At 36.2% G+C, this 17371-nt stretch overlaps 1 protein-coding gene across 1 annotated transcript in view; it reads right to left on the bottom strand.

Moving 5' to 3' along the window:
* COL24A1 (collagen type XXIV alpha 1 chain) overlaps window positions 1-17371 on the bottom strand; it is a 337900-nt gene that overhangs the window by 84955 nt on the left and 235574 nt on the right. Inside the window, exons 38-41 of the mRNA XM_037060934.1 lie at window positions 5190-5243; window positions 3440-3547; window positions 364-417; window positions 54-107 (exon numbers count right to left, since the gene is read on the bottom strand). Of these exons, the coding sequence (XP_036916829.1) occupies window positions 54-107; window positions 364-417; window positions 3440-3547; window positions 5190-5243 (270 nt within the window). The remainder of the gene's footprint in view (window positions 1-53; window positions 108-363; window positions 418-3439; window positions 3548-5189; window positions 5244-17371) is intronic.

Here is a 17371-nt window from a genome sequence, read left to right as displayed (position 1 = left end):
TGAAATCAATGTTTAACTTTAGGATTAAAAAGTCAATACACACACACACACACCTTTTCTCCTTTAGGTCCCGGCAACCCAGAAGGTCCTGGTTGACCTTGATGGCCCTAAGAAAAGGACAAATGAATAGACATTCTCCATAGCATTTGTACACACTCTACCTAATGCTACCAGGGCCACACCATCAGACAGTGCAGTATTTTGAAAGAAAAACAGGATTCACTCTATAGGGGGATGAGGCCTACATATATTAAAAAGGTTCATCAGGGATATTTATCTTAATTTGAAAATTTGGGATAACACCTTTATATAAATGTTTTCATATAAATATATACTTTCTTATCTCCAACTAGAGTTGCTTACTCTATATCCTGGAATTCCTGGTTCTCCTTTAGGTCCCATTAATCCTGTGTATCCCTTAAAAAAAAAGGTAATATTAGAAAACAGACAATTGTTTAAATCACTAAACTTGTACTTCTATTATTTAAAATTTAGATATTTTTCAAGGTACGAAATTCTATCTAGTCTGAAATGGGAAAACAAAAAATAACACCATCTTTTGCCTCATTTTTCTCCTGAGCACAAAACTCCCACAAAAAAATGTCTCTTCAGCTTACTTCTGGTATAAACATCCTCAATCCTATTAAATAGAGAACTGCTTTCAGTTGTCAGAATCCTGCAGGTTTCTAGTAAATTCTTGGAAATGTACTTTGGATTTTTGAAAGTCTGTGGTGATGTGCAGCACTGACGAATAGCGAGTGAAGCCTGAGAGCTTTTGAAACTGCTGCCCCAGGGCTGGGGCCTCCGCACTCATTGCCAGTTTCACAGGCTCTGGTCAAAGTGGTTAAAATAGAAATGGTAAAAAACTTGTGTCCAACAATCACCCTATGGTTCCTCTTATTATTAATATTTTACGGATGACTAAACCACATAAATTAAAGGCTCATCAGTGAATGCCTTTAAACTACTGAAAGATGGCTCAATTCAAAAAGCAAAAACAATGATCCTAAAAATGTCCTAGCTTTCATAATATCACAGAGTTTCCACATCAACTCTCCAAATACGTGGGAGATGAGTAAATGAAGGCACAGAATGGGTCTGTGACTAGCCAAATATTCATTAATATTTAAGCACAAATTCTAATCAAAGTGATAAGTCAGGATAATAAATAAGAGGAGATGATATGAATATTTCTTTAAATAACCCATGAGAATCACCTAAACTAATTAAAGTTAATATCAAGTCAAAATGTAAAAATAGATTTCTTACACAGCCCCAATTAGATGTAATGGAAAAAGAATTACATTATAAATAATAAAATCTGCTAAGAGATGAACAGTAAATCTAACAACAAATGTGAGGACAGAGATAAAGGAAATAACACTTTATTGGAGGATAGATATGAGTAATGGAAAGACATATGGTGTTTTCCTACTGAAAGATTAAACATTAAAGGAACTTGAGCTAATTCTAAAGTTTATACGAAAGAGGAAGTCATAGCAGGAGGCAAAGTTTTCAGAAAATTATGGAATATTTTCCCTAACAGATCTCAAAAGGTATTGTACCAATATAATAAGTTAAACAATGTTGGATTGACACCTGCCCGCAATGGGCTGATGGATTGAGAGGAAAATAGAATAAAAGCAGGCCAATGAATATTGGAGAGTTTGGTTTACGGCAAGGGCCGCATTTCAGAAAAGAGGGAAACTGTTTATTAAATGGTGTTAGGACAGCTGACCACCAATTTGAACAAAAGAAAAATAGTCCTTTGCATTTATATCATAGTAAAAATAAATTCCATATATTTTTTTTAAAATTAAGGGTAAAATAAAGCTATAAAAGTATTAGAAGGAAGTATGTAAGAATAAGTAGGGAAGGCATTCTAACAAAATAAAACCTAGAACTGTATAGAAAAAGGCTGACAAATTTGACTATGTGAAAAAATTAAAACCTTTTGTGTAGCTAAATATATCATAAGCAATATTAAAAGATAAATGACAGAAGGGGAAATATATTTATAACATACTTTGCAGCATATTTAATAAGATATAATATCTAAAATACATAAGGACTTACTGTAAATCAGTAAGAAAAAGACAACAACCTAATAGAAAATTGTGTACAGTGCATCTCAATAGGCAACTTCCAGAGAGAAAAAAAATGTGAATTATTGTACTTAGCAGCAATCAGGGAAATGTTAGTAGAAAAATAATGTAGACCCTTTTTAATTTATCAAATTGTCAAACACTTGAAGGATTAATGTGAAGTATTAGTGATGAAAGTATAAATTTGAAGAAACTTCTTCAGAAGGTATTTTGGGAATGTGTCAGAGTTTTAAAAGGGAATATTCTTTATAAAGAAAACCCAAAGTAGAAGCATACTCTGAAGGCAATACTCCTTGAATAAATTAACTCCTATGTTTATTAAAAATTTGTCACATTATATAATGTTTTTGAATGCATAATTCAAAGACAGAAAAAATATTAGTAACTCACACAAAAGTAAAAAAGATCTAGAGTAGTAGTAAAATGGCAGTAAGGGTTGGAATACTTCAAATGAGCCCGAGGCAAACCTCAGAAAATAATTTTTTTCTTAAAATTATTTTATTGTTGTTCAATTCTAGTTGCCTGCATTTACCCTCCACACACCATCCCCGCCACCTCCCCACCCCCGGCCACAAACCTTCTTGAAATGATGAATTACGCAATGTTCTACAGATGGCCTTGGTGAAAAGCCTAGCATTTGTGACATTTAAATGGCGATTGGGAAATACACATCTATGTTGTAAATAAGCTCATGACACAGTGAAAAGACTAAATTGGATAATCCCTTAAATATTTTCTATCTCTCATGTTGTGACTTTCTGAACAGTCCCAATACTGGAGTATTAGCAATACAGATTTACCATTAAAAGCTGAAAAGTATCATGCCACCCTTGTTTTCAATGTCATGTCAAGTTCATCTAAAAGATTGATTATTATTAGGTGTAATAGAGATGTATCACAACAGAAAAATTTCCTCTAGGTAAGCCCATGAAGTCCAAGCATATAAAAAAAACCAATTTTCAAGTAAACCTAATTTCAAAGTAAAACCTAGCTATGACAACAGAGTTTTACACAGATATTAAATCCTGGTTTTAAGTGCAAGGCGTATAAACTTTTCTACTTAGGTTGAGAGTTACAATCTGTTATTTTTAAACTTCATTTCATATTTTATTTCCATTTTAAGTTTTTTCCTTCCTTTTTCATGTCCAGAAACCACTAAGCCATTTAAGTACTGTGGAATGCCTACAACCCTCCACATCCCATGGAGGTAGATTATTTTCAGTGGAACTACTGCTTTCCTGTGAAATTAATCAAGGGGTGGTGCTTTAAGGACATGGATACATTTCTTTTCCATTCGCAGTGAACTTAGTTCTGGAAAGAAATCAAATACTGACCACAGCACCTCTGGTTCCTCTGGCACCCTTAGGACCACTTTCCCCTATTTGTCCAGGAGCACCTCTGCCTCCAATTTCTCCTGTGGGCCCTATTTGTCCTTTATCACCCTGTGGATGTCATTAATAAGAGAAAAAAGTAAGGAAAAACAAATTTATACTTATATTACTTAACTATAGCACATATTTGAATGACTCCAGATGTAGTAAGTAAAATATGCATAAATACTAACTTTGCTTTAACTTAATAGCACTGCATGCAGATCACCACTGCTGATTATAACATACCATTACCAAATAAGTTATCTTAAAAATATAATTAAAAGTAATTTTGGTAAAAGAATTTAAAAATTATTTTGACCAAACAGAGTAGCTGGTGCTCATGCTGAGTTACAAATAAGCAAGTTTAAAATTTTTTTGAAACATATGTATGTATGTACACATGCATGTATATATTTATTAAAACCATGAGAAAACATAGGCCCTATTGAGAAGTCTGTTTCTACGGAGAACGCCGAAGCCACATAGATCTGTTCAACGGGAAAAGGCTCCGTCCGGGGTGCAGGTCTGTATGTTCAGGGTCATCACTCACTGGTTTGGAGTTTGCCTTTAAAAAATCTCTAACAGTTTCATGTCATTTTACATCCTTACAAAAACTAGTTATCTTCTGTTTTGTGTTGGGCTGACTGATCATCCTCTGGCACCAAAATACAGCTGCTCTTAAACAATGGTAAGGGATGTAATTAATTTTCTGAACATGAGAACCAACCTGTTCTGTTACTGATATTCAAGCACACACAAACTAAACTGTGAACATAGTCAGTGAAAAAAATTTTAGCATTCATAATAATTTAAAGGCTTTCCCAAGGGTGCAGGTTATTCTAGGGATGTGCACTGTCCTACTTCTGACATTGATTTCAGGTGTAAAATTACATATGCTGAAAAGAGATATGTAATTTTGCTCAATATTCATGAGCAAGAATAGCAAGCAAAGTTCACCTCATTCATTTTTTAAAACTTTTATTACTCCTATTCTGCCCCCAAATTACAAGAAAGATGGACTGGATGTCTATTAGCAGAAATGATAGAACTGGACTTTGGGAATTAGAATACAGTGTTATTTGAAGTTAACTATAGTAAAAATATTCAGAAGTGATGTGCATTGGGAAAATAATTTCTATGTCTTACCAGTACTTGAATAAATTATTGACCCCATATAAAATGAATTTTTAATTATAATGTATTAAAATTATACAAATACATCACTCAAAATGTAAAGGGAAAAAATCAAACATCCTTGATTTGTGTTTCTAGTTAATATGTGGACAAGTAAAATTAAATTAATATTAGCCTTTTTCAATTAAAAACACATTAATGACCCTTAAATAATTCTAATCATATTCATTTCTCTTAAACATTTTACTGAAATTGTTACTAAATAGCAAAAATGGTATAGTATTTTCCTTTTTTCTCTTTTCTGGCTTATGGTCTACTAAAGAATTTTTGGCAAACAGGAAAAGGAAAGATCTTTTTAGAAACTAGAAAGTGGAAAATTTGCCTTCACATAATTAAGGTGATAAGTACTGCTAAGAAAAATTAAATATTAATGTATACAAATGTCCCTTGTTAAGGTAAATTTATAGTTCTTTATTACTTTATATAGAGTGTAGATAAAAACACCAGAGTATTCAATGGGCCTCTGGGCACATCAGAGGAAAGAAAACTATACTAAAATGATGTTTAAAAAAATTACCTTTTTTCCTGGACGACCTCTCTCTCCTGAAATTCCCAAAATTCCTTCAGGTCCCTGAATATTCAACATAAAAAAGGAAATAAACTGTAAAAGAAAATACTAGATGGAATATTTAAATAGTTATATCACACAATCACTGAATTACAGACTAAGTAAAAATGAGTTACTTTTCTACAATATTATGTTTGTATAATTATTTCAAAAGAGGTCACGATGACTTAGAAGCACAGCTGTTACTAGTGAGTAAAATTTACCTATACAGATTTTCCAAGAGAGACAAAATTAAGCAGCTATTTACTTATTAGAGGAAGGAAATTACTTGTTTTCGGTATACCTATTTTAATTAGAAAGAATGTAATTAAGGTAAATCCAAACGTGTCCACCACTTCAGCATTTCTCTAAGGTCATATGGGTTCAACATCTTGTTGAATGTATAGGGCTACAAAACATATCTAATCTTGGTCAAGGGGAACTCAGAGTTTCACTGGAGCAGGAGATAAAAGAGATGTTCTGTTCATAGCAGCACAATATACAATATAGCCAAGTGCTGGAAGCAACATAAGTGCCCATCATCAAATGAATGGATCGAAAAACTGTGGTATATTTACACAATGGGATACTACATAGCAGAGAGAAAGAAGGAGCTTATATCCTTTGGGACAGCATGGATGGAACTGGAGAGCATTATACAAAGTGAAATAAGCCAGGTGGTAAGGGACAAATACCATATGATCTCACCTTTAACNCACTTCAGCATTTCTCTAAGGTCATATGGGTTCAACATCTTGTTGAATGTATAGGGTTACAAAACATATCTAATCTTGGTCAAGGGGAACTCAGAGTTTCACTGGAGCAGGGGATAAAAGAGATGTTCTGTTCATAGCAGCACAATATACAATATAGCCAAGTGCTGGAAGCAACATAAGTGCCCATCATCAAATGAATGGATCAAAAAACTGTGGTATATTTACACAATGGGATACTACATAGCAGAGAGAAAGAAGGAGCTTATATCCTTTGGGACAGCATGGATGGAACTGGAGAGCATTATACAAAGTGAAATAAGCCAGGTGGTAAGGGACAAATACCATATGATCTCACCTTTAACTGGAACATAATCAACAAAAGAAAAAAACAAACAAAATATAAACAGAGTCACTGAAATTAAGAACAATCTAACAACAGCCAGAGGAAAGAGGGGAGGGAACAAATGGGGAGAAGGGTTTTCAGGAACTACTATAAAGGATGCAGGGACAAAACCAAGGGGAAGGGTGGAAGCAAGGGAGGGAGGGAGGTTTGAAGAAGGTGAGGGAGGGGTGGGGAGAAAATACAGACAACTGTAATTGAACAACAATAAAATAATTTAAATAAAAAAACCAGATGGTAATGATGTTTATAAATGCTAACAGAGGATTTTTAAAGCCAAGCAGGTATAAGAGAGAATATAGAGTAATAAAAAATCCTACAAATAATTTTCAAAAATTTAGAAAACAAAAAAAAAACAACAAAACAAACAAATAACAACAAAAAAGAGACATTCTTTGATCTGTGGTATAAAAGAAGGTAGTCATATTAAACTGTTTAAAACAATATTTTCATTTCAATCTACTTTGTTTAGATAAAAGTAACTAAAATTCAATATAAAATTTTATTTTTAGTAAAAAGTAAACCAAAAATTTTAAATGCCATGTGACTCTGTGGGTCAACAATGGTTAGGCTTCCATGAGATTCACAGTAAGCCAGGTTGAGAGTTTTAAATGGCTAATAATTAATCACAGTCCTCTGCATCAGTTACAAATGAAAATGGAAATCTCAAAGTTGTGTCCCAAAGCTTGGAAAACTGCAAAAACGATGTAGACAAGAAATAAATTGTGGTTTACCACTGTGCTGTGTAGACTCTTGATAAATATTTGTTGAACGAATACCCAGATACCTAGGGAAGTGACTCATGCCCCAGGCTCCTGAACAAGTCGAATGCTCTTCTAGCCTCAGAAAGTCACTAAATTTAGAGGCCAAAGCGGTTGCACTCCTACTGCTGTAGTTCTAGCTGCATCCAGAGGTTGAAATTACAGTTGTACTAACCTGAGACTTCTTTGTGGCTAATACAAACTTTAAAAAAAGAGGCTGATTAACTGTCACAGAGGTTAATGGTGTGAGCTTGTAAAAGTCAGCCTGCTCCAATGTCGTATTCTGGCTCTGTCACCAAACAGCTGAATGAACACCGATTATTTAACTCCTAAAGGCCTCAGTTTCCTGTTATATAAAAGGGGTATAAAAGCTTAGAAAGGACTAGATTTATATTGAAGAGCCCAATAATGGATCTACTCAGAACCTTTGCACAGGAAACTTCTGCACATATTTGAAGATTTCATTGTGTGTGGGAAAGGGGCTGCCTATATTTTGTAGTGCATTTTCTTCTGTCGCTATTATCAGAAGGTTCTCCCTTGGTTCCTCATGTTTTTTTCTCTCTTCAAAGATAAGTTGTTGTTGTTGTTTTCTTTTCTTTATTTCCAGGGCGGGGAAGATGTTAAACCTTCACTGGTGTTAGACTGGTTTATTTTAGTGCCTGTTCTGAAATATACAAGTAATATTATGCTTCAAAATTTTGGCTATTAAAAGTTAACATGACTGTAATCAATGTGTGTGTTTAGAGGTCTGCAGAGCAGACTGGAAAAGAAGCAACATTTTCTCTAATGTGCATGTTTTAGTAGATTTCTGCAACAATCACAAAAATGAGGATGCTTTTATGCACGTGCCACACTGAGAAAGAGTGGTTGGCTTGATGTGAGGCCGGCTCATAAAATAGGGGAGAGCTGGAACTTCGCACTGTTTTCAGCTTTGTGAGAGTAGCTGTATTGTATCAAGTAACACATCACATCCATTTTTAACTACTTTATTGCAATATAATTCACATACCATATCATGAATCCACTTACAGTGTACAATGAAATAATTCTTAGTGTATTTGCAGAGTTCCGCAACCATAACTAAAATCAATTTTAGACATTTTTATCTCCCCCAAGAGAAACCCTGCACCCGTAAGCAGTAACGTCCCATTTCCTCACAACAACCCCAGCCCAGACAACCACCAACCACTTTTTGACTTTATAGCTTTGCCTTTTGGGGACATTTCATGTCATATGTGGTCTTTTATCCCTGTCTTCTTCCACTAGGCATAAGGTTTTCAAGGCTCGTCAATGTGTATCAATATATCTATCCTTTTTATTGTCAAATAATAGTCCATTGTATGGACATATTACCTTTAGTAAAAAAACATTTATCAATTTATTGGTTGATGATCACTTGAATCGTTTCCACTTTTTTTTAAAATTTATCTTTAGAGGGGAAGGGAAGGAGAGAGGAAGAGAAACATCAATGTATGGTTGCTTCTCATGCATCTCCTGCTGGGAACCGAACCGCGATTGTCTGGGTCGCAGGCCTGCGCTCAATCCACTGAGCTACACCAGCCAGGGCACTGTTTCCACTTTTTAAAACATCTTCATGTTATTTTACTGATTTTTTTAGAGAGGGGGCGGGGAGGAGGGTGGGGGAGAAAGAGAACAAAAAACACTGGTGTGAGAAATGTTGATCAGCTGCCTCCCATATCTGCCCCAGCTGAAGATCAAACCCACGACCTTCTTGGTGTGTGGGATGACATTCCAACTGAGCCTCCTAACCAGGGTGGTCGTTTCCATTTTGCCTATCATAAATAATGCTGCTATGAACATTCATGTGCAATTTTTTCTTTGAACCCTGTTTTCAATTCTCTTGGGTATAGATCTAGGAGTAGCATGGCTGGGTCATACCATAACTCCACGTGGAATGCTTTGAGAAACTGCCAAACTGATTTACAAAGCAGTTGCACCATTTTATAGCCCATGAGTAATGTACAGCGTTCCAATTTCTTTACATCGTCATCAACACTTATTATTATTTTTAAAAATAACCTTCCTAGTGGATATAAGAAGGTATCTTACTTTTGTTTTATTTGCATTTCCTAGTAGTGATTAATACTGAGCATTTTTTCATGTGCTTATTGGCTAAATGTATATTTCCTCTGGAAAAAATATCTGTTCAAATACTTTGCTCATTTTTCAGTTGGGTTGTGTCTTTGTTATTGAGTTGTAAGAGTTCTTTATATATTCTACATTCTGGATACAAATCCTTTTATATATATGATTTGCAAATATTTTATCTGCATCTTTTCACTGTCTTGATGGTGTTCTTTGAAGCATAAGACTATTTATTTTAATAAAGTACAATGTATCTATTTTTTCTTTTGTCACTTGTAGTGAATATTTTTGGTATTATTTAAGAAAACTTGGCCTAGCCCAAGGTCATGAAGATTTATTCCTATGTCTTCTTCCAAGATGCTTATAGCTTTAGCTCTTACTTTTAGGTCTGTGATGCATTTTGAATTACTTTTTGTGTGTAGTGCAAGGAAGGGTCCAGCTTCATTCTTTTGCACGTGACTATCCAGTTGTTGTGGCACCATTTGTTGAAAACACCATTCTTTCTCTCATTAAATTGCCTTACTACATAACATGCTTTTGTAATTCAAATTTATTTTGTTCTATTTATTTCCTGGAATTTATTTTAATCCCTCGAGATAGTAACACTAGCTATTAAATAAAGTTTAGAAGTCATAGAGTGATTCCCTTCAAAGACAACGTTCCTCTTCTGCTTGAAATCTTTCAATAGCATCCCTCTACACTTTGAATAAAACCCAAAAGTGTTACCATGGTTTAAAAAGTCTTTCATGATCTGCCTCTTATTTATTTCTTCAGGCTCATCTCAAACAACTTTTCACTATTTACTATGCTGCAGTTTTAACAGCTTCCTTTCACTTTCACAGGAACATCTAGATCATTCTCACCTCACCTCTTACTTAGCCCTTTTTATTCCATCAGCCTGGAGGGATCTCCCAAAGTTCTTTGCATGACAGGTTCCTTTTTATTTTTCAAGTCTCAATCTTCCCTTACCCAGAGAAGGCTTCTTTCACTGCCCTAGTGGAAACAGGCTTCCTGCCTTTAACTAGTTATTCTTTTTCATTACCTTTTTATATTTCCATCATTGTATTAATCACAGCCTGCAATGATCTTGTCTATTGTTAGACTTCTCCATAATATTATAAAATTTGAGATCAAGATCTTTCTAATCTTGTTCTCCTGGGTTCTTGTTTCATATAGGGTATTCAACTTCACTGAATTAAAGAATAAACAAGTACATTTAATAGAGTCGCAGTCTATAAGGCCAATAAAATTTTGAAAATATCTAAGCTAATGCTTTTTTTAAAGCTACAGAACCTTTTCTTCCAAAGAATGCCTAAACAGAAGCTAATATGTTAAATATATATTCAAGGATTTTTTAGGGCTCAAGTAGGAATAGAAGGAACAGGAGACCATTCAGCAACCTCCCTGACACAATTATTTTGGAGGCTCTGTACAGCTCCCACCCCTTTATTATATGCAATGAAGAAACTGAGAAACTAAAGAATGATTCACCCAACAATGTACAGTTCTTTAGTGGTAGAGCAGGGATTTGAACAATTCTTGCATAGTGGCCATTGCAGGGTTCTTTACTTCTGATTTCCTTTATGTCACAACTGTTCAAGACAAATAAGCCTAAGACCAAAGTCATAAGAATCTTTCAGATTTATATTACCCTTCACTCCTTAATGACACTGACCTGATATTTCCAAACTGATTGTTTTTCAAGGTTTCCAAGGAAACAGTCTCAGAAACAAGAGTCATGTATGGCATATCATTTTTATAACTATTGACATTCCTCTCATCTTTTTTACTTCACTTTAAAGATCCTATTGAAAAATCTTCTTAGAAAAGGGTGCTTTATTTTGTTTCATCTTCTGTTAAGATAGCCACCTCTACCTAATATCATACCACTTTATACAAATAAATCCAACCAACATTTGTCCTATATGAATAAAACACGGCAACTTCATTTTCCTATATTCAATTTTGGAGTCCATGGCTTCACATCTGTTTAGATCTTTGATACCACAGAGTCAGATAGGCAGATTTTTTTTCTTTTTAGAAATGGATGTAAGGCCATAAGTCAGGCAGATGTTTCTTCTCAGATGTTTCCAACGTCTTTTCTCACATTGAATTATGCATTTAGGCAACTGAATATTTTAGCACAGAATTCAAGCTTAAGATACACAATTTTTCTTCTATTCAAAGAACTCTACATCTTGGATTCGGGTATTTGTTACTGATGTTTCCCTTGTTTTATTTTCTAAAACGGATCGCATTTCCTAGTCATCTCAAAAGTAAGAAGAGTATCTCTTTACTTTAAAGTGTTTAATTCCTTTTTCTCACTTTCTTGTTTAATTTTTAAGAATTTAAGGTAGCATATTTGTGACACTGCCTAAGGGAAAGTTTTTAAAAGTGCAAAAATAAGTCCCACATCAGGCTGTCTTATTAAGCAATAGTTCCTTGGATTGTAAAACTCTTTTGAAAAAAAATATGCTATGGTGTTTTTACTCAGTTTATGAGCTGAAAGTCATTTAAAATTCCAAGCAGAACAACAAAAAGAATAAAAAAGAAATACACATGTGTTGTTACTAAAAAAGGCACCGAAGATGTGTACAAGGCAGGACTGTTCCTGGGAAAAATTATGACATTTTTGAAATCTGTGCTCATCATCTTTCCGTGCCTGGTCGAGAGCCCCTTTTCATCTCTGTTCCGCCCATCAATAACTGTCGTGCCGCATCATCCCTACCCGGACTTCTGGCTGCGTTACGCTCTGGCATGACTAGGCCTTTCTTTTTCTTAGTTGTGTTCCCTCCCCACCGAGTTTTGGGTTTCTGCTGGGGAACTAGGCAAGCTGATTGAGAAATAATCTGTGGTAAAGTACTAGTAATTGTTCATGAATTTCTTGTATAAAAACAAATTTTATAAGAATTTCAGGAGGATAACCACATTTTCTCTGCACTGTCACTTGGTTTCTCTGTGAGTCCAGCCCTAATTGAGTCCTCTAGAAAAGATGAAAACCCTCAAATACCGTAGAAAAGCAGAATGCAAGCTCAAGGCTGGTTATCTTACTGAAAAAATGTGACTTACAGACACAGAAATCAGAAAATAAAGTAAGGAGAGCCAGCTCTGCAATCTGCTGTTACCTCGTATAAACCTCTTAGCTTTTTCTGACTTTATGTTTTTTAATTTGTAAAATGGGGAATGATAAAGCATCCATAGGTTGTTGAAAAGATTCTACACAGAAGTTAAATTTTATTGGTTAGGGTCTGGACCAATGGTGTTTCAGGTGATTTTGAGGGGAGGTGGTAATCCCTAATGCCTTGCAGTTGCTGCAGGGGAACAGCCATCATAGTTTTCCAGGCTGAGAGGACAGGACAGAGGAGAAATGGGCACTTTAATGTTCCGCAATACTGGGCTTGGGGGGAGACTCAAGTGGCCAATGCTTGACACTTCTGGTTTATCCTCAGTCTTTAAATGTCACTTTAAAATATGCTAGTACAATTATCTATTATTTTGAAGAATAGGTGATATAGCATAATTTTAATTAATTGTTGCTAAAAATTATAATCATGGTGAGATGGCCAACTTGTACTCCATTTATGGTATTTCTTATAGTCTTCTAGATGGAGCTTTTTGTTAGTTCTTGGAAAACTAACTGAAATGACTAGGTCAGGGCCTGTCATTGACAGGACATTCAATGATCTGGATGTTAGGATCCAGAGGAAGAGAAATGCACAAAAAATGTGAAGACTACAAATTTTGTAAATGACTACTTGGTCTCCCAGCCTGTCTCCCAGTATGACTGGTTTGCTCGTGATTGCTTCCTCAGTTTTGACTAAGCCCACGCAGAAATATGGAGCAGTGAAGTCCTGGGCACGTGGTTTACAGGAAGGCGCAAAGGCAGCCTCTACTTTTGAAGAGCTATGATCTCTCTGTGGGGTGAGACCCATGAGCTTTAAAGTTTACTAGGGCTGCAGTGGTGACTCCCAAGATATGAGAATATCTTCAAAGGCAACAATACTTAGAGGAATAAAGAAAGAGTAATCTTGGGGAGAACCTACATTTAAAGATATGAGGCAAGGAAGAGGGAACAGTAAAGTAAAACAGTAAAATGAGCAGAGAGGCCTTTTCTGGAAGAATACAATGAATATCATAAATGAAACACTTAAGCAAAAGAGAAGCAGTTCTCACTATTTATTCATATTTTCCATTTGTCATGAGGTGGGAAAAATTGTTCAATATGACATTTAGAATTTCCCTTGAAGTAATATTACAATTTAAGATCAGATACTGATAAATTATGCTAATAAGATTTTTTATTTCATCCTGGAGCTGGGATATTATTCTAGAGAAATAATATAAATTCTGTGAATATAAATGAGAAATGTTCATTCAAACTAAGTATGAGACAGCACAAAATATTCCCCTTCAAATACCTTATGTTACAAGTTCCAAGCTGATGGGACACCATCAGGAGAGGGACATAAATCATTCCCAACTTCAGTCTCTGGCCCCCATTAAATGGCCAAGTAGCAGCCATCCATATACAAGGCACCACTGTGAAAATACCAGAACCTGGGGGTGAGTTCAAGCGCCCCCCTGAAACACAGAGACCAAGAAGTACCACATTAGAAGGGTAAGAGGAAATGTTTCCCTTTGATTGCATTGCCCTTCCCCAAGGCTGGCACAGCACCACTCTGAATGGCTCCTCTTAGCCTATCATTTCTCGAGCGGGGAAAAAGAAAACCCAAAGTAACAATCAGCTTCCCCAGTGCTGCTGGATGCTTCTAGTGTGGCCCATTCAGGTCTCATGCCATAAGGATCATTGGTGGAATCTAGTGACTTGACCACTGGGGATCACATAGAGACAAAGAGGAATGGGGCTCATAGAAGCTAGCACTCAGATCTTGGTAGACAGCATTCTTGTCTGCAGCAATACCTGAGCAGAAATTTTAGAGATTTTGCTCATCTGCAGAGCTGAGTTGGTTATCCTGTCTAGTTAGGGAGCTTGGCTGGCAGTTTGAGACCTCAGCCTAAATAAGAAGTGTACCTGCTGTGGAGCCCATTTTATGACCCTGTCTGGTCAGGGGGAAAAAACTGGCAAACCAGCCCAACAGCTAGGCATAGAATCCTGTCCTGCTAGACCAGAATGAGGGCCAGAGAACTGGGGTAGTTATGGAGTTAATACTACAGCCTTACACAGGCAGAGAGCCAAGCCAGCAGCCATGACTAACAATTGGGCATAGCCTCTGCCCCTTATAACCAGGGAACCTGAACAGTGGCCGTGGGCAGCCTCAGAGCCCAGCCTACAGTACTGCCCAGCTGTGGAACATAACCATAGCCCTACCCAGTAGCAGGATTGAGCCTAGTACCTTGTCAATTACTGAACACAGGGAGCCCAGCCAGTGACCCTATCTAATTGCACAGCACAGCCTGAGGTCCCAGCCAACAAAGAAGCCCAGAGAGTGACTCCACCCAATCATCGAGCACAGAAGAGTCTCCAGCCCCACCAACTGCAATGCACAGCTGGAGGCCGCACTTGACCAGAGAATGTTGTAAGTGATCTTGCCCAACACAGGAGCATAGCTAGTGCTATGATTGTGATCATGAATCACAGCTTGTGACCCTACCCAAACTCGGGGCTCAGCTTGGGTTCTGTCTGTCTAACTGTGAAGCCATGCTTGTGGCTCTACCTGAACATGAAGTCCAGACAATGACACCACTCATTTAAAGAGCATAACAGGAGACCCTATCTTATCAGAGTCCAACCAGTGACACCACCCTGCCAGGAAACACAACCTGAGATCTCTCCCTACCATGGGTAACTGCAGAATCCAGCTAGGGATTCCTCCCCCTAAAGCATGGAGTACAGCCAGCACACTTCCCCAACCAGGGTGCCTATGCAGTGTCCTCACCACCTAAATGTGTAGTCCAGCTACACAGTCCAGCCAGTAGGCTGATCCAACTCTAGACACCAGTCAGCGGTAATCCTTCCTCTTCTTCAGAACATGGGTAGGGACCTTGCCCAACTGGAGACCCCAACAGCAAGCTGTGACTGTCCACAAATGCTACCAGATGACCCATTCAGTACCTGAAGCTGAGCAGACTGGTTAAGATCTTTACCTGCCCCCCCAAACCCATAATGTTTGGAAGAGGAGACTGCTTACTCAAATGTGAAGATACCAATGCAAGGGTATAAGGATCATAAAGAATCAGGTAAACATGACAATACCAAAGAAAAGTAATAACACTCCCTTTATTAGTTCTAAACAAATAACTGACACTAAAAAATGGAACTCTATGAACTGTCTGACCAAGAATTTAGAATAATCCTCTTAAAACTTCACTGAATGACAAGAACACACAGACAACTAAATAAGATTAGGAAAACAATGCATAAACAAAGTGAAAATTTTAAAAAGAAACAGAAACCATAAAAACAAAAAAAAATCTTAGAGATGAACAATACAAAGACTGAACTGAAGAATTTAATAGAGAAATTCAGTAGCAGATGTGAACAAGTGGAATTTAAAAATTTGTGAACTAGAAAGTTATTTAAAATTATTCAGAGGAGCAAAAAGAAAACAATTAAAAAGAGTAAAGAAAGCCTATAGTACTTATGGGACAACAAAAAGAAATAATATATGCATTGTGGGAATACCAGGAGGAGAAGAGAAAAAGAAAAGGGCAGAATGCCTGTTGGAAGATATAATGGCTAAAAATGTCCCAAACCTGGAGAAAAAAATGGACATCTAGATTCTTGAGGACCAAAGGACCCCAAATAGGTTGAATCTGAGAAGGGTTACTTTGTGACACACTACAGTTAAATGGTCAAAGATCAAAGACAAAGAGAAAATTTTTGAAAGCAGCAAGAGAAAAGTGGCTTGTCATATACAAGGCAGCCCCATAAAACTATAAGTGGGTTTCTCAGCAGAAACTTTGCAGGCCAGGCAACAGTAAAATATCTTCAAAATACTGAAAGAAAAAAAGCTGTTAATAAAGAATAATCTCCTCATTAACACTGTCCTTCAGTAATGAAGACTTTCCCAAATAAACAAAAGCTAAAGAGTTCATCACCACTAAACCTGCCTGACAAGAAATGCTAAAGGACACTTTCAAGCTGAAAGTATGTAATTAATGTTGTAAAAATATACAAATGTGTAAAGCTCACTTTGAAGATAAATATATATTCAAAGCTATATTTTCTGATATTGTAATGATGGTGTGCAAATAGCTTACAACCCTAGTTAAAATACAAATGTATTAAAATAACTATAAGTACAATAATTTGTTACTAGTTACATAAGATAAGAATAGGTGAACTGTAATATCAATAACCTAACATGTAAAGGCGGGAGAAAGAAGTAAAACTATAAAGTTTCTGCATGCTATCAAAGTTGTTATCAGACTAAAATAAAATGTTATAACTCCTAAAAAAAATTTTAGCCTCTCCTGAGGGCATTTCTTTTATTGCAGAGACAGAGAGAGAGAAAGAGAGAGAGGAAGAGAGAGAAAGAGAGAGGGAAAGAAAGAGAGAGAAAGACAGACAAGAAGGCAGAGAAAGAGAGAAAGAAAGAAAGAGAGAGGAGGAGAGAGAGAGGGAGAGAGAGAGAGATGTGAAAGAGAAACATCAGTTGGTTTGCCTTCTTCTATGCTCCTGGACAGGAGATGGAACCTGCAACATAGTACGTCTGCTGACCGGGCATCAAACTTGCAAACTTTTGGTCCATGGGGCAAAAAGCTCTGACCAACTGAGCCACGACAACCAGGGTGGATGTTATAATTCTAAGATATTTTATGTGAACCAAAAGAAAAAAACATTTAGTAGATACACAATATGATAAAGGATTCAAGGTATACTGTTATAAAAATTCATAAAATCAGAAAGACAACAAGAGAGGAAGAAAGAAATGACCTACAAAAGTCAGAAAACAATGAAAATGACAATATAAAGCCCTAACTTATCAATTACTACTTTAACTGTAAATTGATTAAAATTCTCAAATCAAAATTCAGAGAATGGGTAAATGGATAAAAAAACAAGATACAACACTATGCTGCCTGCAAGGGGATCACTTAAGCCTTAAGGATACACAAAAACTGAGTGAGGGGATGGAAAAACACACTGCAAGAGAATGGTAATCAAAAGAAAGCAAGGGTATTTATATGTATCAGAAAAAAATACTT

Source organism: Sturnira hondurensis, unplaced genomic scaffold, assembly GCF_014824575.4.
Source record: "Sturnira hondurensis isolate 20B ecotype Veracruz unplaced genomic scaffold, ASM1482457v3 Scaffold0013063, whole genome shotgun sequence".
In the NCBI taxonomy this organism is placed as follows: domain Eukaryota; kingdom Metazoa; phylum Chordata; class Mammalia; order Chiroptera; family Phyllostomidae; genus Sturnira; species Sturnira hondurensis.
The sequence above is the reverse complement of the archived record's forward strand: the minus strand, read 5'-3'. Positions and strand labels throughout refer to the sequence as shown.